At 38.4% G+C, this 21,319-nt stretch overlaps 1 protein-coding gene across 7 annotated transcripts in view; it reads left to right on the plus strand.

Annotated features, from left to right (window-relative positions):
* Window positions 1-16,155: 16,155 nt before the first annotated feature.
* Window positions 16,156-21,319, plus strand: part of BPTF (bromodomain PHD finger transcription factor) — a 182,810-nt gene continuing 177,646 nt past the window's right edge. For 3 of the 7 annotated variants that reach the window (XM_007482780.2, XM_056817276.1, XM_007482781.2), the window contains exon 1: window positions 16,157-17,022. In XM_007482780.2, coding sequence (XP_007482842.2) covers window positions 16,356-17,022 — 667 coding nt within the window. In that variant the 5' untranslated portion in view covers window positions 16,157-16,355. Of the gene's footprint in view, window positions 17,023-21,319 lie in introns of all 7 variants that reach the window. The other 4 variants (XM_007482778.2, XM_056817274.1, XM_056817277.1 and 1 more) reach the window with 3 other exon arrangements.

Raw genomic sequence — 21,319 nt, forward strand, 5'->3', positions numbered from 1 at the left:
ATGTCAACTAGTTATATAAAGACAGTGTGGGGGAGAACTAGCAATTGGGAAGAATAACTCTGTCATGGTGAATGTTAGTTTCTTTGCTTCCTTATTCTTCATTTACATAATATTCTCCAACATCTCAATGACATGTACTAAGGAATAAGTAGCTTTTTCTATTTTTTTTATTTTTAATGGTTTCTAGAGATGAAATAATTTACTTTGTGCTTTCCTAGGTAATTTTCATTCTTATGTTTCTTATATTTTTGATGTTTAAGGATATTTGCAACTTAAAAAATCTCATGTGTATGGTTTTTTCTTTGCAGAAATGTTACAAAAGCCTCTCTTTTATTGAATATCTTTTTTCATTGATGATTCACCTCAGATTTTCAGAGTACATCAGTCTGGATTGCATCTTGGTTTGTTTTGCTGTTCTCACTATGATATTCATTTCTCTTTTATGGTTTCTGGTGGGTGAAACATATTTTTATGTTATTCTGTTCTTCTTTCCTTTTGTTGAAAGGAATTATTTGTTCCTCTGTGAGATTTAAAATGGTTGAGGTCTTAAACTGTAGTGGTTAAAATAGTGGAAGATATAAATTGTGATAGATATAAGAGAGGGTGAGTAAGTTTGACCCCAGAAATATGTTTCACTACAGTGTCTTGGGTTTAAAATCAAATATAAGGTAAATATTGGGAAATATTCCCAATTATTCAAATACCCAAGTCAATTGGGTTTTATAGAGATTTTAATTAACAATACAATGAGTAATCAAAGAAAGAGAGAGAGAGTAAGAAAGGAATAAGTATGAAGGGCCTCAAAGCCAATATGACCTAGACCTGCGTCTTAAAAGAGAAATCAGTCAGTTTTTTATAACTCACCATAAGATCTAAGTAAGGATTTCTAATGACACCAGGCCAGCGTCCTTCCTCAAAGAGTCTTCCAGCCAGAGATTGTTTCAAAGGGCCTCTCTCAAGAGCCTCCAGAGCTCCTACCCCAGAGGGACAGAGCCCCTCAGGGGAGCTCCTCAAGGAGCTCTCCTTCAGAATGAGAGTCAGAAATCGAGATCCTCAGAATGAGTCTTCTCAAAATGAGCTCCCTCAGAATCAGATCCAGCTCTTCTCTGACCTCTTATTTTTGAGGGCAAAATCTCCTATGTCACCTCCCCTAAGTCCTTACATCTACCAATCACTGTAGATGTTTCTAAAGGACCACCCATTTTGAATTCACAGCTGAGTGGTTTTAATCTCTTTAGTATGTCAGAAAAAATGCTGCTGTGTCGACAAATTTCATTAGGAAAAAATCTCTGAATAAGTTATCACTCTTTTAGGTTTAAATAGTTTACAAGTTGTCCCACCTTTATAGGTACTTAGTATCCCATTGTATCAATTCTAAAACAGTCATGACTCAAAGAACTTCCTGTCCCTTCCATAAGCATGGATCAAAGTACTTTTCATTGTTCTCAAGGAGCTCTCTGTCCTAAAGCAGTCCTAAGTAGGGTGGAGCAGGGATATTCCCAAGGCAAGGAGCCCCCACACTCAAGTAGAGTTCTCACCATCTGCTAGGGAAATTTTTTTAAGTAGAAGATTCTCCAATGGGGGAAACCCCTCACATTCATAAGTCTGAGAAATTTTGAGGTTTACAATCCCCCCTGATGATCATGGGAGACTAGACTCCCCATTGATCAATTAACATAATCAATTTTGTAATTCAAAATGCACTTCTAACTATAGATATACACGATATTCAATTTTCTAAGAGAAATTAGAATAGTGAGAGAGGAAATAGAAAAGAAAAGAAAGAAAAGAAAGCAAAACCAATGTTTTGCTAGGCACATTGACAGAAAGCCAAATTAAGGGCAGTCCCTTTTGGCATAAATGAGTACATTTACAATAAATGTTCAATCAAAGTTCAGTTCAATCAATCATATACAAAGTTCATTCTTGATCTTCTTGATGAAGTGTAGGTTTTCTGGTATCTTTCTGCAACAGTTCATTCTCTGGATATAAAAAGTTTCAAGCTTCTTTCTTGAAGATCTTTTCTCAAACAAAATCAAAATCTTGAATTTTTATAAAAGTACAATCTTAAACAAAAAATCAAAATTCTTGGATTTTTATAAAAATACAATCTCAAACAAAAAGTTCAAAATTCAAAAATTCTTAGATTTTAAATTAAAATACAATCCCCCCTGAAGTAGGCATTAAAAAACATCAAGTTTTTGCTCAGAATGCAATGTTCAGTTATGGGGGTGTATGAGTAAATTATCAAAAGAAAAGAAAAATAATCAAAAACATAAGAAAAATTCAAAATAGGCCTTGTATAGGTCCAGTTTAAAGTAATTTCTATCCCACAAGTATGTAGGACAGAATGCAATAATATTTCACTTAGTCATTTGTAACCAAGACTACAGGAAGTTGCCATAATATAAGAAGAGAAGAATTAGAATTCTATTTTGATGGGGAAATGTCATTCCCTCGTCATTCTCAGGGATATAGGGAGCCAGCATGATAGTCAAATTTTGTACTTGTATGAGTACTTCATAAAGCGTGTAGATACAAGGAAGTCCTACGACTTAACATATGTCAAGCGTCGCAACCTTGAGTCTCACATTAGTATTTCCTGTGTGCTCTTTTTGGCACTATTCAAGTTAAGTCTGTGCTCCTTGTTTTTTATCCCTATTTCTGGAATCAGATACAAACATTAATCACAGTCCTATAATATTTTATCAATAAATGGCAGGTTCCCATAGTTTAAAGCTTTTGCATTGACATTATAGCAAGAATATATATATTAACTTCTATTACTGCAGGAAAAAATTAATATTAATTATGTGTACCTTCAGTACAAAAATGAGAAAAAATCAAATATTCTGATCAAAAAAGAAAAGAAAAGAAAAGAAATCATAAAAATAAGGAAAAAATCAGTAATTCGATGTGTTCTCAAAAAAATAGCATCCGTTTGTCTATGGATTATTATCCCCAATTCATATGATAGGATATAGTCAATCAGTCTCAGCAGAAGATGCTTTTTTCACATGTGAGCAGTGAATCCAAGAGTCTTTTTCTCCAATCTTTATGGATGTTGGAGTAGTTAACAATATTTGGAATGGTCCTTCCCATGAAGGTTGAGTTGCTCCAGTTCGCTTGAAATTCTTAATATAAACTTTATCTCCTGGGTTCAGGTCATGCAGAGAAAAGTCTAATGGTCCGGCTTGTACTGCAGCTCCGGATTCATGAAGTTCACATAGTTTGTGCTCTAACTCCTGTATATAGGAAGCAATAGTAATATCTCCCCCTAATAGTGATGTATATGCCGGGAAGAAAGGCTTAGCCTGTATAGGCAGATGTCCAAAAAGCATCTCAAATGGTGAGATATGTAAGTCTCCTCTAGGCCTGCTTCTAAGATAAAATAGGGCCAAAGGGAGAATTTCAGGCCATTTTAAATGAGTCTCAGTGCATAATTTTCCAATCATAGTCTTAAGTTCTTTGTTCATTCTTTCCTACTATTTGGAGAGGAGAAAAAAAACTGAAAAAGGTTAATTAACATCAACAAAATCAATACAATCTAAGAAGAATCATCTTCATTATACTGGGAAGTTCCCTGGGCACCCTCCTGAAGAGCACCTCTCTGAGGGTCATTAGCACCTCGAGTATTTTTTGGACGAGCGCCATTTCTCATATATTGTTGTTGAGTATTATCATTTTCTTCATTTGGAGCATTGTCATTATTTTCCCAATTCTTATTTCTATAATTCTGGTTTCTAAAGTTCTTATTTCTATATTCATTATAGTTATTTCCATAATCATCATTATAATTTCTAGAATTTCTAAAATTCTGGTTTCGGTGACCATTATCATCATTTCTATAGTTATTTCTAAAGCTATTATTAAACTGCATATTCCTTCTAATCATCTTAAGAAAGGTTCTACATTCTATCATTTTGTGGCCCTTCTTCTCACAGAAGTGGCAGGTTATTGATTTATTTGTGAATTCCTGCAAAGGGGCTATAGTCTCTCCCTTATTTTTCAATTGTCTCTTTAACATTTCAATTTCCTTCTTTAATTCTTCAGTTGATGTATCATCTTCCTCAGGTCTTTTTACATGACCTTTATAAACATAGGTTGCTACTCTCCTTAGTTCATCAAGGTCCATAGAGTCCCAATTAGGACAGTTAGTTTTAAAATAGTCTTTTACCACTGAACAACAATTCTTAACAAATTGCCAACGTATTTGTCTAATGTCTCTTTCTCTGGATAAATCAAGGTCCATATATGTATTCCCTACGTCAATAAGTCTGTCCATAAACTGGGAGGGTGTTTCATCAATATGTTGTCGGGTTTTTACAAATTTTGACCATTTTTCAGGTCTATCAGAGCAAGCTCTCATGGCTGTCAATAATGCTTCTCTGGACTGGTTTAGTTTTGTGTAATCTAGTTCAACATTGGGGTTCCAATGTGGATCTTCAGTTGGCCAATAACTTCCTTTTTTACCTCGTTTTTGATTAGCCAGAGAGGCGATATTATTTTTCTCTCTCTTTGTTAATAATTCTTCTAAAATATTCTCAACATCTAACCAAGTGGGGTCAAAAGTTCTGAATATGTTCTCTAATTTTTTTATAATTAATATTGGTTCGTCCTCAAATGATGGCATATCTTCCTTCAATTTTTTTTAAATCCTCAGGGGTAAAAGGTGTATGATGTCTTACAGATATCAAGTTTCCATCTCTATTAAAAGTGGGTACTTCCCTTAAAGGAAATAAACTTTCTAAATTATTTGGTACTCCTGTTTCTAGGCTTCTTGCTCCATTTTCAATTGGGTAAGTCTGAGAAATAGAAGAGTTGGGCACATTAAAAGGAAGGGTTTGTTGTTGTCCCATTGTGCCAGAAAATTCAGAGGTAGGATGTGAATTTAGGTTGGAATGTGAACTTAAAGTAGATTGTGTAGGATGAGAAGGAGGAGCCAAGGAAAAAGTGTGAAAAGATACAGAGGTGTTTGGATTGGAGGAATCAGTAAGGTGTGAAGTAGAGGGATTAAGATCAGAAGTGAATTTAGAGTTGATTGTGTTGGGTCGGACGTGTGGGTGGGGTGTGAGGTTTACACCTGTTTTAATTTGACAGAGGACCTGGAGGTCCTTTTACCATAGAGATGTGTAGGGATTAACCAGCTCACAGTGATAGAAAGTAGAAAACATAGAGACAGGAAGGAGAAACCATAGAGACGGAAATGAGGTAGGAGGAGAGTATAAAAGGGGCAAGAGTCAGTTGGGGTGGGGGTCAGTTGCTGGCAGGGCTGGCAGTTGTGGGGAAGTTGGATGCTAGGCATCAGTTGGTTGTTAGGGGTTGGTTGGTGATATGAGTTGGTGGTTGGGAGATAGACAAATACATTGATTCTGCCTGGTGAACTGAGATGAAGGTTAATCAACTAGACTTTCTCTAACAGCAGTTATAGGCAGTTCTAGGTAGATATAGGCAGTTTTAGATAGTAATTATAGGTAGTTATAGGACAACTAGTATAGAGATTAGGAAATTTTCTTTCTCTACCTCTTTCCTATATTTCTCTCCCTTACTATATTCATTTTACTATATTCTTTTACTATCCCTATTTCAATTAAACTAAATTGTTAATTGCTAAAAGCTGCCAGAAGTTTTTCTTTTCTCTGGCTTAAAGGGATAATATTAATTTACAACTCTACTTTATTCTCATTAAAGCATAATTATTAAAAGTTACTCTATTATTTTGTCAAAACCTCTATTTTAACCCTTATACTTTACATCTTAAGATCTTATTCTGGTTACTTATTTGGCATGGAAATTGTTAAATTTAATAACAATGTATCTTGGAGTATGAAGCACAAGTCATCATTTTTTTTATGGAGTTTATCTATGAATTCTTTCTGTTAACTTTTGGTCTTCTGCATTCAGAAGTTCTAGGCAGTTTTCTTGTATTATTCTTAGTATTAACTAAAAATGAATTATTTAAATTATTTATTAATTCAATTTAATTAAATCAAAATTAATAAAATTTAAAAGTTCAGGCTTTTTACTTGACATCGCCTTAGGAGGTTTATAATCTTGAGAACAATATGTTTTGTTTATGTAGATTGCCTACATTCTTTTAAAGTTATTGCTTTTTGGGGAATGGCTGAATAAATTGTGGTATATGTTGGTGATGGAATACTATTGTGCTCAAAGGAATAATAAAGTGGAGGAATTCCATGGGAACTGGAACAACCTCCAGGAAGTGATGCAGAGCAAAAAGGAGCAGAACCAGGAGAACATTGTACACAGAGACTGATACACTACAGTACAATCGAATGTAATGAACTTCTCCATTAGTGGCAATGCAGTGATCCTGAACAACCCAGAGGGATCTATGAGAAAGAACACTATCCACATTCAGAGGAAAAACTGTGGGAGTAAAAACACGGAAGAAAAACAACTGCTTGATTACATGGGTTGAGGGGATATGATTGGGGATATAGACTCTAAATGAACAGCCTAGTGCAAACATCAACAGCATGGAAATAGGTTCTGATCAAGGACACATGTAATACCCAGTGAAATTGCATGTTGGCTAAGGGAAGAGTTGGGGAAGAAATAGAATATGATTTTTGTAACCAAGGAATAATGTTTGAAATTGACCAAATAAAATAAAATAAAATATAAATTAAAACAATAAAGTTATTGCTTTTTGCTTCCTCCAGATAATCCTTCACTTCAATATATTTCTATTCCAAATCTATTTTCTCTTTCACTTCTTGATATAATTCAAGTTTTTCTTTTCTGCTAATTATTCCTGCTGTGTATAATTTTTATGCATAAATGGCATAAAATTTACCATTTTTTCTTGTCTAAATTCTCTCAGAATCCTGATTTCTCTCTTGCCAATAGAGAACCAACATCCTGCTCTGATTGTGCATTTCATCAGGTATTGTTTCAATTTCTTTTTCTAGCAACATTATCAGGAAATATTTGTAATCTTTTAGATGTTTTGGTACTCATATTCCCTTCTAATTCAATTTAATCTCATTAAATTAAAATTAAATCACATAGATATTAAATTTTAATTAAAGTTAAATAAGTAAATTAATTTTTAAATAAGATTTAATTAATTAAACCAAGAAGGAAAGACTCATAAGCAATTTATAAGATCTCCAAGTCCAATAAAGTCAGAATAGATTATTAAACTAAAATTAATTAACTTAATTAAAAATAAATTAAAATTAATATATTTGCTGTTGATATTTTTTTTCCTGTGCTCTAAGCTTTTAAATGAATTCCTTCTAAGGTCTTTGGCAGTTTTAATTTTTTTCCTGTCCTTTCCCATTTTTCCTCTCATTTTATCATTTTCCCTTGGGTGTTTATTCTCTGAGCTGAATCTCAAATTTATTTCATCTTCCTCTCACATTTGAGGATTCACTTTTCATTAGCCTTGGTCCCTGTCCTGAGAAGCTTCTCAAGAGAGAGATTTTGCCCAGCTGAATTCTAGTCTCCTTTCCTCCTCTAGTGCAGCTCAACATAATGACCCTCTGAATCAATTTCCTCCATTCTTTTTAGTTCTCTGCCTGAGTCAAATCAGTGTCTACAGCATCTTTTAGGCTTAGAGGAGCCAGAATGAGAGTTCTCATTTTTCTGCCACATTTGGGTTTCTAATCTAGGAGGCTAGCCCAGGCACAAGTTAAGTGCTCCCTATCTCCAATCCTTTCTACATGGCTAGTTACAGGAGGACAGGGCAGGATTGTGTGTGCCAGCAAAGACTAAAGCAGGAGGGAAATCCTTGAGTGAGTCTCAAAGCACAGGTTTGTGGAAGCTGGCTGGAGAAAGATGTTATGCACTAGGTGACTCAATGGATAGGGAGCCAGGCCTGTTGCTGGTGACAGGAGGTCCTGGATTCAAATTTGGCCTCAGGCATTTCTTACCTGTGTGACCTTGGACAAGTTACTTAATCCCCATTGCCATCACCCTTATCACTGTTCTGCCTTAAAACTGATACTTAGTATCTATACCAAAACAGAAGGTAAGGATTTTAAAAAAGTTATAAGGATACTACTTTGCAAGAATTTTTCTTTTTGAGTTAGTGGGGACTGGAGATAATGTTTATTCTTCCATTTTATTAGTCACACTACCCCAGGATTAGCTAAAATGACCTAAACAGCCTCCAAAGAGTTAGAGTAGAGCCTCCTGGAGAAGACTTCAACTTTCCCAGAAATATTAAGACATGGAGTATCCTAATTGAGTTTCATGTCGGAATCTGAGCCTTCTGCCCCCTACTCAACAGAGATATTCTAAAGGAGAATATGAGAAGCTTTAAAGAGGGAAACTCTAGAACGGTAAACTCAAAGGAAGATATAACTATGAAATCATCCCATGATCATGCTCCCAATTAAATTCCTGTGTGGATATAGAAATTTTTCTACCCTGTGACCCACTGTTTTCTGAATGTAGTAACCAGATGGGTACACCAGAAGGAATTAATGCCAAGAAAATTAAAAGATGGCCAAAATGGCACTGTCTAATCCTTGCAAAGGATTGCAGATAGAAAGAAAGCAGAGGAGTTCCTAGCAGAGGTAGTACAGAGGATATTGTGAAGGCCTCAGTGCTGGAATTATAAATCTTGAGGGAAAAATTATGAGATTTTATTTTTCTTTTTGGACTTAGAGATCCAAGAGGTAATTTGTAGATCTATCTTTTCTTCTCAATAAAAATCTAACCTTGATACACTGTGGTCAGATTTAAAGGAGGGAGTTGGTCCTTTAGAAATTTGCAAATTGCACGCATGCGCGCGCGCACACACACACACACACTGTGCAATATTTGAAAATTGCATTCCTTGTGCACTATAATCCACTGGATCATGGGAGTCTTTACTACACTACATTCAATTTTACATGGTCCAGAGTAAAATATGCCATAAAGAAAATATTGTCTGGCATTAAAATTGTGTACATTAAAAAAATGGCCAAAAAATATTCTTTATTGTGCCCTACTCCACATTATACCTTGAGCCTTGTTTACCTAACCCTATTCTTAGAACAAAGTTGTCACTGAGTGAAGTGAAAAGAAAGCAAACAAACCTTAACTATAATCTAGATTCTGCCACAGCCATCCCAGAACATAGCATAATAAATTTATTACCATTGTTAAAATACAGAAATATTTTTTGGAAAGGTACACCGTGAAGAAAGTTCAGCAAAGTTGAATGCCAGAAGGATCAAGGTCAGAGACACTGAATGAAATGTAAAAGGGAAGTCCTTTCAAGCATAGAGGAAGCATTCTACATCTTGGAAAGGGGAAAGCTGTATGAGACTTGCATGTCTCCATTGCATATGAAAGAGTAAGTTAAGACAATGAACTTGCTCCAGAGCACAAACTACAGTACTTCCAAACCTTTGTCCTTGCTCATCTGTGGAAGAATTAATCAGGAATCTGGGAAATGTAACTGGTTAGTCACCATAAGTGAGGGTGGTGTCTCTCACTAAGGGAATCTATTTGAACAAAGAAAAGTTATCAAAAAAGAGGCTAGCTCTCTCTCATCAGGTCCACCCTGGAGATGATAAACTTCAGAGCCAAGATCCTGATGGAATCAAATAGGAGAGACTTATGCGAATGCTAGGCTAAGGATTATCATCCTTGCTGAAACAGCACAACTGCACTCCAAGTGAAAAGAGCACTGCAATATTAAAGCTTTACACAGCACAGTAATAATCCAGCTAAACCAGGAGCTACAGGGAGAGAGACTGCAGATTCCCATGGAAAAGGAAGTTCCTTAATCTAGCAAAAAAAACACAACCAAGTAGAGATGCCACACCCTTCAAGGAACAAATCCATTTGAGCTATTCATTCAGCAGAAATGTCATGTTCTGGGAATAGCAAGTCAACCCTAGAAGCAGAGAAATTCTTCTAACACTGGCAATGAAACCCTCTCTGTAGCGAGGACTCTGGAGAAAGAAAAATATTGAGGATCTGCTGTTCTGGAGTAAGGAGTTGCCTTAGCTACACGTGTGCCTCACTATTATTACACTTCAAGTTCATCCTCATTTTCCCCACTACTAGGCTTTGTGTGTCTTTCCTGAAGTATTAGTCCCAGGATTTAGGGCAGGGGTCCCAAAACTTTTTACACAGAGGGCCTGTTCACTGTCCTTCAGACCATTGAAGGGCCAGACTATAAAAAAAAAACACTATGATAAAATCCCTATGCACACTGCATATAACTTATTTTAAAGTAAAAAAAAAAAAACAAAACAAAATGGAAACCAATACAATATTTAAAATAAAAAACAAGTAAATTTAAATCAACAAACTGACCAATATTTCAATGGGAACTATGGGACTGCTTTTGGCTAATGAGATGGTCAATGTCCAGTTCCATATTTGTTACTGCTAGCCATAATAAGTGATGCAAGTGTGCATCAGTTAGTCTAGATCTGGTTGGAGATTTCAGATGTTTCATTCTGGAAAAAGTCTGTTCACAGACATAAGTGCTGCCAAAGATGGTTGCCATTTTGAGTGCATGGTTCCTGAGATTAGGATATGTCTCAGAGGGGAGAGATGCATAGAAATTAGGCAAGCTGCTACACTTGAATGCATCTTTCAGCGAGGCACAATTCTGCAGTTCAGCCAGTTCCATTTGGTAAATTGTATCCACATTTTCAATATCAATAGAAAATGGGTTACAGAAAACCTGTATGGCTTGTTGATGGAGATGAAGCTCTTTAAGTCTGAATTGGAACTCCTTTTGCAACTTTTCCAGTGAATCCACATATTTTTTGGGGGGAATGCAATCAAGGGTTTTTCTGCTAACAGAATTTGAGTTAAGGGGAGATGGCAGAAATTTTCCTCCTTCACTTGTTTGATCAAGAGTCCTAATTTTACTTCAAATGCTTTCACATGTGATTGCAAATCACAGATGAGTTTCCCTTTTTCTTGAAGTTGCACATTGAAACTGTTGAGTAGCTCTGTTGCATCTGTCAGAAAGGTGAGGTGCCATTTCTATTCTGCATCATTGAGCTCTGATACTTCTTTTGTTTTTGAAAGCATAAAAGCTATAATCTGTGGAAGTAAGTCATAGAAATGTCTCAAAACTCTCGCTCAACTCAGCCAACAGACTTCTTTGTGGTACAGAACATATTCATAGACAACATTTAGCTCAGACAGAAATTCCTGAAATTGTCTGTGGTTTAGTGCATTAGCTCTAATGAAGTTAACACAAGATACCACAATTTTCATAACAGAGTCCCACTTCAGTGATTTACTACATAGCAGCACTTGGTGGATGAGATGGCTATTGGATGAGAATGGTTACGTTTGTTCATCTCTTGGTTAATGTGAGCAATTACTCCTTTCTTAGACCCCACCATGCTAGGAGCACCATCAATTGTCACACTGGCTAGTTTAGCCCAGTCCAGCTCCAAATCCTTCACAGTTTGGGAAACCTTTTCATAGATATCCTCTCCTGTAGTTGTTCCTTTGATGCTTTGCAGTGAAACAAGCTCTTCTGTGACTTTGAAATTGTCATTCGTCTCACAAATAACAATTAGAAGTTGTGCAGAATCACAAACATCATTGCTCTTGTGAAGTGCCAAGGAAAAATAGGAAAGTTTTCTTGAGGAGTTTTGCAAATGCTGATGCAAATTCTCTCCCATTTCTTCAATCCTTCATGTGATTGTAGATCCTGAAAGACAAACTGTACTAAATAAGTCTGCCTTTTCTGGACACATCTCTTTGGCAACAGAAAGAAGGCATTCTTTAACAAATTCTCCCTCCATGAATGGTTTGCCAGTACACTCTATTAGCTTGACAACTTGAAAACTTGCTTGCAGTGATGAAATATTTGGCTGCTTCTGCTTCACAAAAGTATTTTGCTGAGTGTTCAATGTATTTTTCAGTTTTAACATTTTATCTTTTCTCACATCTCTGACCAAACAATCATATTTATTTTTATGTTGAGTTTGATAGTGGCGACGCAAATTGTATTCTTTGAACACAGACACTATATTCTGGCATATCAAACACACAGCTCTTTCCTTGAACTGCATGAAAAAGTAATCATAAGTCCACTGTTCTTTGAATATCCTACACTCCAAGTCAGTTTTTCATTCTTGACGTCATTGTTTCCTAGGGATTCCAACTTGCTATTAGTAAAATACCAATATATATGGCCCCTATAAAGGGCACCATATATTGTTTGCATGTTGTATCCTCCTTTAGATTGTAAGCTCCTTGAGGGCAGGGACTATCTGTTGTTTCTTCTTATCTCCCCCAAGCTTAGCACAATTTCTAAGTAGGCTCTTAATGAATATTGATTATAACCATGATATGAATAAATCTTTCAAATGTAATAGGATCATTATACATGTCTTAAAGGATATGAGGCCTTGCAATTTTCCTTTATATTGTTTATGAAAAGGTGGGGAACAGCCATCAGAGGCAATGAACTTGCTCTAGGTATAAATTAACTAACTTGGTATCGTTTCCTTAGTCATTCATTCCAAGGACAAATAGAAGAAAACTAGAGTTAAAACAAAACAAAAATCCCAAACTCCAAAACTGTCTGAAGATTATTTGCTATATGGCTATAGATTGATTATGTACTAACCTATAAAAATAGAATTTTGGGAAATGTACCGATTGATCAGGGTAGCTAGGTGATACAGTGAATAGAGTGTTGGGACTGGAGTAAAAAATCTGAATTCAAATCAAATTTCCCTCAGTTCTTCATCTGTAAAAAGGAGATACACTGGAGAAGGAAATGGGGAAACCACTCTACTCTCTTTGCCAAGAGAACCCTGTGGAGTCATGTATAGTTGGACGCAACTGAACAATTGACTGGTCATCATAAGTTAGGATGAGGTTCCTCAATGAAAGAACCCAGAGCTTAATCAGGAATAGTGATCAAAAGGAATGACTGAGTTTAGCATTGAATTAGTAAATATTTAATAACTAGTTCTGTGGGAAGAGGAGAGGGTGATTTGAGAAGTATGATCCATAGGTAAATTTAATCTGCATTATTGGGTTTTTTCCCTGTCATTTTCTTAAGTCTAACTAATCAACAAAACAATAAATCAAGTGCTGATGCCTGAAGTGTAAATGTTCACATTGAAAATTTAACAATTTGTTCCAATATGATTGGTTATAGCTTACCTCTGGTTAGAACTCTTAACTCTTTCCTGAGAGGTAACAAACCTTAACAATAAGATCCTGAAGGAGTAAAATGGATGTTTCTGCCAATCAAAGGGTAAAGGCTTCTGTCTTTTTTGAAAAAGTAGTATAGCATCCTGGTCAAGCATAAGGCACAAGGTGGTGACGATTACAGCTGCCCATCAAGGAGTGATATCAGATTAAGAGACTGACAATCTGGATTTGGGTGAGGTACAAGTCCATTCAGATTTTTATCTGACATTAATTTTTCCACATACCTATTAGCAGCTACAGGAGGAGCCAATTCAGTTTTCAAAGCCTGTAGACTTTCACTTTCAGTTTTTAGATATCATTCTCTGTGAGAAGCAAGATCAACTCATCCATCAGAAATGATGTGCTCAGGGACAGCTAGGTGACTCATTGGATTGAGAGCCAGGCCCAGAGATGGAAGGTCCTGGGTTCAAATCTGCCCTCAGAGATTTCCTAGCTATGTAGCTCTGGACAAGTCACAACTCCCATTGCCTAGCCTTTGCCCAGCATTGATTCTAAGATGGAAGGTAAGGGTTTCAAAAAAAAATTTTTAAGAAAAGAAATCATGTGCTCTGTGGAGAACTAATTTAGCTTAGCATTAGAGCCCCAATCAACCATCATCACATCTCACCCGCATGGAATACATGAGGACCTGACAGAGAGGTGATTTTAAGTCCCTGTAGTTCCAGAGTTATGAGTTGCCTTAGTAATAAGTATTCCTTATTTGTGTACCTCACTACTATTGTTTTATAAATTTGTGCCTCATTATCACTCCCCCCCCCCCAGTCTGTGTATTTGTTGGTGTGCTCCAGGTTAGTTTGTTTGCTTATCTGTTAGGAATATTTTGAACTGACTGTGCTTGCTATGGCTGATTATTAAGGAAAAACCACATTGATCAGATTTCATGAACAACAATAATATGAGTAGCCACCCATCAGGTTACACCAAAAATTAGAGGTAGTAGTCACCACTTTGATGATTCAACCTGTAAACCTGAGGCCCCAGAAGAGGTACAATATATAATGTCTCTTCCATTAGCATACATGCTTATTGAGAGTAGGGATTATTTCAATTCTTACAGTAATCCCAGTACCTAGCACAGTGACAGGGAAATGGTGTGAGCTGGTTGATTTATTATTTTTTTTTTTAAAACTCCTACCTTCTCTCTTAGACTTGGTAGTGATAAGGGTTAGTCAATTGAGGTTAAGTGACTTGTCCAGGGTCACACATTTGGGAAGTGTCTGAGACCAAATTTGAACCCAGGACCTCCTGTCTCTAGGTCTAGCTCTTGACCTTCTGAGCTACCTAGCTGCCCCTGCCCTGGTTGATTTATTATTAATTGTGATGGTGGTTCCAGCATATGTCAAAGGTGAGCTTTGAGTGGTATAATCAAGGGCTTATTTTTTTTTTTAATTAACTCTGAAACCAGTAAAGTTTGTGCTTAAAAAAAATCAGCATTCTTTTGCTCCTACATTCCTTTTTTTTTTAAGTTTTGGAAAATTTTATTTAATTAATCTAGATCCTACATTCCTCTTCTATATATCACGTCCTTACTCTCTCAGCTGGATGTCAGCTAATTCTTAGCTGATAATTCAGGTGTTAGGTAAGAAAGTTTAATATCTGAATGCAAGGGATACTTGCAACTTAAAGGCTGGTTAGAATGAATTATAGGGAAGCTGGGAGGCTGGGAGAAATCTAAAGGGAACTTCTATCTTTCCCCTCTTTCCAACCATCTTTTGCTCTATTGCTCAATAGGAAAGAATTTCCTCATCTATAACGGGGCCACCTCACACAATAGTTTGTGTATGTGGGTGGGTAACTTGTATATTTCTGCCACAGAGCCATTTGAGAGAAAAGGTAAATCAGAAAGGGTGCTAACTATAGTCCTTCTCATGATCCTCAGTGGCCTACAAATTATTGTGATTCGGGGTGTGCTATTGTAATGCAATTAAGATACAGTATTACAATAAACTCTAAATATGCCCAATTAAAAATAAAATTAATAGGTTGCAGTCTAGGTGTAAACAGCAGTTAAAGGGTGGCATTGGGAAGTTTGAAGTTTAAGAGCACTTCAGGAATCATCTCTGTGTCTAGTTATATGGGAAACTGTTGGAGAATCAATACAGGTTATTGCTACGATGCAAGCTGACTGCAATGGGAAGGCACTCTCCGGATGAAGCTGTCAAACTCTGTTGCTGGGGCAGCCAGGCGGGTGTCTCCCTAGTACAATCTTCATTTCTGGAATCACCTCTAATGCTCCTTTGGAGTAAGCCCTCTGGGTCAAATTTGGGTGGGATTCCTGAAGATACCGTGGTATCGTTGTTATTACGGTGCAAGGACAGGATTTTCCAGAACCCAGCACTCGTTGAGACACTCAAGCCTTCTCTCCCACCCACAAGCACTCCCTCCTAGGGTCTCTGTCTCTGGTGCTGCCCAGTGCCCAGCCTCAGTGTCTCCATACAAGCTGAAATTCTGCTCCTCCCCCTCCTACTTCCTCCTCCCTTCTCGGCCCAGTCATTCCCAGTGGCAGGCTCCATTTATAATTTAACTCTCGTTCTGTGTGTGTATAGGTGTGTGGGGTCTTCCTCTTGTCTCCCCCCAACCCCCGCCCAATTCAATTTGGGGGTTTCCCTTTCGTATTTACAGCTACGGCGGCGGGGGGGCGGGGGGGCAAGGCAGGGGGAGAAGGAAGGACTCCAGTAGTCTTTATGATCTCTCCCTGTTTGAGTCTCCGTCCCCATGAGTGGTAGGGTTCATTTTTAACACCTTGTCCCCTATTCCGGTCCTTTAGGGCCACTGGCCCCGAAGCTGCCCGGGTTTCCCCCTCTGCGCGCCCCCGCCAGCTGGCTGGGCCCGGACTGCAGGCTCCCGCGCTCCCCCTAGAGGCGACTGCGCGGCGTCGGCCTCGGCTTCGTCGGCGGGGGCGTTCACGTGACCGCGCTCCAGGCCTGCTGCCGCTGTCGGTTCCCCCAGTCACCGAGCGAGAGGGAAGAAACAAGATGGCGGCTGGAGGCGATCGGGAGCGGGGCGCCGGCAATTCGGATTGAGCCTTCTCCCTCCACCCGCTTCCGCCGGCCGGGCCCCCCCCGCCCCGACCCCGCGGGGCTCCCCACCCCGCCCCCGCGGCTCCCCACCGCCGCCCCTCGGCCGGTCCCCCTCCCCCCCCTCGGCTTTCCCTTCTCCCTCCCTCCCTCCTCGGCTCCGACATGAGGGGCAGGCGGGGCAGGCCGCCCAAGCAGCCCGCGGCAGGCGCTGCGGAGCGCGGCGCCCCGGCTCCCCCGCCGCCGCCGCCGCCGCCGCCACCGCCACCTCCGGCCGGGCCCATCGGGGGGCTCCGCTCCCGGCACCGAGGCAGCAGCCGGGGCAGGTGGGCCGCCGCCCAGGCGGAGGTGGCGCCCAAGGCGCGGCTGAGCTCCCCTAGGGGGGGCGGCGGTAGCCGGAGGAAGCCGCCGCCGCCGCCACCGCCGCCGCCGCCGCCGCCGCCGGCCGCCCCCCCCAGCAGCAGCCCCAGCGCCGGCGCCCCGGGCCGGGGGGGGAGAGGAGGCGGGGGAGGCAGAGCTGGAGGCGGGGGCGGCGGCGGCGGCGGCCACCACCTGGCCCGGGCCACCCCGTCCAGGAGGAGCATCAGCAAAGTGGTGTACGATGACCACGAGAGCGAAGAGGAGGACGAGGACGAGGATATGGTCTCCGAGGAAGAGGAGGAAGAAGGGGACCCCGAGGAGACGCAAGACTCAGAAGAGGAGGAGGAGGAGGATATTATGGAGGACGACGACGATGACTCCGATTATCCCGAGGAAATGGAAGACGACGACGATGCCAGCTATTGCACCGAGAGCAGCTTCAGGAGCCACAGCACCTACAGCAGCACCCCAGGTATCCACCCAGCCCAGCTGCATCAGGGGCTTGCCTTTCCCTCTCTCCACCTTCCCCCCTCCTCCACTCTCTCCACCCCCACCCCCTCCACCCCGAAGACACTCACATACATACACACACACTCACTCACTCACTCTCTCACTCACTCTCTTGCAGTGTGCATCCTGCTCTAGCGTCACCCCCCCCCCCATACCTCACCCCCAAAGAGAGGGGAAATGCAATTGCACATCAAGTGGCAAAAAAATAGATTTACAAGAGGAAAGAGGTGCATTGTTCAAAATGGAGATTGCATTGTTGCAGTTTGCAGGCCACACTCTGTCTCTCTCTTCCACTTTCTCCCCCCTCTTTTCCAAATTTGAGCCAGTGCAGTGTTTCCACAAGACAAGATTGAGACTTTGCCATACACATAGCCATTGCTGTCTTTTTTTTTTAAGTAGATTTGTTTTGGTTGTTTTGTTTTCTTTTGTTTTGTTTTGTTTTGTTTTTGAGGTAAAGAAGCCTCCTGTTTAGCCAGCCACTTCGCGGGGCTAAATGTGAATTCTGCAATTTAGTGTTTTGTATCTCATCTCTTAGAAAGGATCTTAGGATGTAAATATGTAAATAATATCCTTTCCACTCATGTTTCTTTTTTTTTTTAACATGTCTTGGCTTTGTATCATTTTGAAATTGTCTCAAGGAAGAATTAGCTGGACCACTTGTGTTATGGTCCTTAATTAGCCGTACATGTGTTTGTTTTCATTCTTTGTGTGTTAATGGGCACATGCAACAGTTGCCGTTAGGTGGCTGCTTTAAAAAAAAAAAACTAAAAAACTAGAAGTGTAAACTTAGTTGAAATTCAGTTTTGTAAAATCCCAAATAGCAATAGTCCCTCCAATCTCACATAAATAATTTATTTCTTAGAAGCACCCCCATGTTCTATGGGGAGTAGAGTTTCATGTCACCTGTTGCAGAAGATGTAGTTGATCCCGTAGAGAAAAGTAAATGTTGAAGATCAACTTCTGGAACAATTTCAAAATTAATTGGAGGATTTATCACAATGTGGATTCCCATCCTTAATATCGAATATTGAGTTTGAAAGTTCAGCCTGGCTCTGTAATGGACTTCTCCATGGTAACTCATCCTCTCCTTTTTTCTCAAGGAAGTTTCTTCAGACTGGTGCTGAAATGTATATAGTTTTAAATTACAATTGTAGCTTTGTGCTAAATAATATAGATGCAATTTACTCAGTTATGGGAAAATGTATTTAAGGCTTTTAGTGGTGACCTGCCTTGTTTTTTCCTTTTGTAATTCTGTTAATTGGAATAAATTTGTCTTTTTTTAGGACCCCCCCCAAGTAAATTTTATAACAACATATGACTAATTTACAAGAATAAGATGCCTTTTATTTTTTATCTGTGTATATAGATAAAACATTCAAGTAATATGAAATACTTATATCTTTATTTCTCAGCTTGTGATACTTGGATAATTATGAATATGGCTATTCATCTAGTATCTAGATATTTGGATAATTATGAATATGGTTATACATCAAGTATACACATTTGTATTACCTCCTAAAGAATCTCTTTGATTGGATTAAAGATGTTATTTCTTGCCTAGAAATAAGAAAATAGGACTTTTTTCTTTTTTTTCTTTTTCTCAGAAGAGGTAGTAAATATTAAACATTTATCTCTTGAATATATATGTGCAAATTTTCAGTTTTGTCAGTTGGTATGTAGTTCCTAGAATCACAGCATTCACCTTAAGAAATCACAGATTACGCTTGCTCTCTCTTTCTCCATTTCTCTCTCCATCTCTCTTACTCTTTCACTTTCTTTTCTCTTCTCTCTCTCCGTCTCTTTCTCTCCTTTCTCTCTTTTCTCTCTCCCACTTCTCTCCCTCTTTCCTCTCTCCTTCCTCTTTTCCCTTCAGTCCCTCTCCTTCCTTTTCTCTCTTGCCTCTTTCTGTTAAAGACCACTCAACTGAATGAGCCTTGCAAACTGAATAACACTCCTTTGGAGGAAGTTTCTTAAGGTTAGAGTTGAGACATTTTGGCAAGGCAGTTTTATCTTCTTGGAACTCCTATTTCTGAAGACTAAATAAAGAGGAGTTAAATCTATTCTTTTTAATTAATTCTAAATGCTGTTGTTCATTTTAACTTTGTCTTAAACTCATGCATATGAGCCTTTTCATATGGTAGTAATTTAAAATCTGTACTTGGTATAGTTTGGTAGTTCATCCTGTTTAATAACGTCTTGATCATTTTACAGCGAGTACCATAACCCTGTAATGTATTTGTTTTGAGTTTTAAAAACATTTTAAAAGCCCAATAGCATTTAACTTTTATTGTAAAGTTTGACAGGTAAATAAATGGTTTCTTAGAGATTTTTCCCTTAATTTTTTTTGGATGTGGTGTTTAGTTGTAGTGGTTTGAATTTGAAGCAGATTATTTCTAAATATTTTAATATGATGTATTTTGTGTTCTGAGCTTTTTTAGAATGACCTCACCTTATAAAGGAGGAGTAATTGCATTGTTGAGTTAATATTAAATGACTGGTTTTTTATATTTTATTGCTTTTTACCTCCTGAGAGAAAGGTAGTCAGGTTTTTGCATTAATGATTGTTAGAAAAACTGATTTAAGAATATATCTAGAAACATTGGTGAGAAATTGGATCTCCTTTACATTTCTAAAATTTCTAAAAGAAAAGTAGTTTGGATAGTTAAGAATAGAGGCAGAGTTTATACACAATAGAATTAGGTACAGAACTATTATTTGAAGAAATTGTTGGTTAGTACAGGAAATCAACTGATAGTCTTCCACAGGTAGAAATAGTTTTGTAGTGAAGCTGTGCAAAAGAATTTATTGAGATTACGGATTTTGCTTTTCTCATCACCAATTCAAAACATATTCTCACTAGTAGCAATTGAGAGTTTCTTTTACAGACAGAAAAAAGCAATTTCCTATACACCCATAACACAATTCTTAGTGTCAATAAAGATTTAATCTCCATGAAGGATTATTGAGGTATAGAAACAAATGATGCAGCATAGGAACATTGGTCCAGAGAAGTATAGGAATTTGTTCTTCTTTTGATCCTACATAGATTTGGATATAAAAAGGATCTTACTGGTTATCTAATCAAATTTCCTCATTTTACAGATTAGGAAACTGAGATCCAAGGTCTACTACACTTAGCCTTAGTCACAGAAAACTTTCAAAATAAATTGGACATCCTTTTATAGAAGGGACATACAAAAAATTGCTTTGAATAGTTGGCAAATGATATCTGAAATTAATCTCTGGATGATTTTTATTGGTCTATTTGAAATGAAATGTTTCTTGTATCTAGTGTTTCTGAAGTTGTTGAAAATTCATACAATGTATTTTGAAATTCAGAGTAGCAGAATGTTTAAAAAAGAGGAACTAAAGGACACAATATTTGAGAGTACTGTTAGAAACTTTCTTTGAAGAATTAGATAGTGGAGCAGACATTGGAGCTCCTTACTCTTACCCAGAGTCAGCTATGTCTGTATTGATTACTAATTTGGAGTCACCCATACACTAAGGTTTTAACCAATTGCTTTTCGAGTTTATTTATTGGACACTGCTAAATTCATATTTGTGTAATTTGAATTATATTAAGATAAATATTTGATGCCTCCAAATTCTTTAAGATGGGAGGCTAAGATGAATTCTTTTGGTGCACTTAAGGTAATTTTTTATTCCTAAACACGTGTTTATTTTATGTCGCTGAAGAAGTAGGTCTTAGGAAGAACAAGAAGACAATAGTGATAGAAAGTGTCTGAGGAACCATGGAGCTATAGGGCCTCACCAGTTGTGACAAGTTCAGAAGTAGCATGGTGTAATGGAAACAGTCTGAGAAAAGTGTGCTCAAATTCCTGCACTACTACTTAAATGCTTGTGTGACTATAGGTAAATCACTTGACCTCTCAGAGCCTAGGTTTCCTCATTTGTAAAATGAGAGAGTTGAATTAAGTTAGATGATTACAAAATTTCTCATAATTCCATATATTATGTATATAGTAGCCACAGACCTATCTTTATGAACCTTAGATTTATATCTTTTTTTTTTTAACTTTATCTTCTGCCTTAGAAGTGATACTATGTATCGGTTCCAAGGCAGAAGAGCAATAAGATCTAGGCAGTTGGGGTGAAGGGACTTGCCCACTGCCAGGCAGTTAGGAAATGTGAGGACTGATTTGAACCTAGGGACCTCCCTTCTCTATACCTGGCGCTATCCACTGGGCCACTTAGCTGCCCTGATTTGTAGCTCTGTTCTCTCAGGGAAGGGG

The sequence above is a fragment of the Monodelphis domestica genome, chromosome 2, assembly GCF_027887165.1.
Source record: "Monodelphis domestica isolate mMonDom1 chromosome 2, mMonDom1.pri, whole genome shotgun sequence".
Taxonomy (NCBI): Eukaryota; Metazoa; Chordata; class Mammalia; order Didelphimorphia; family Didelphidae; genus Monodelphis; species Monodelphis domestica.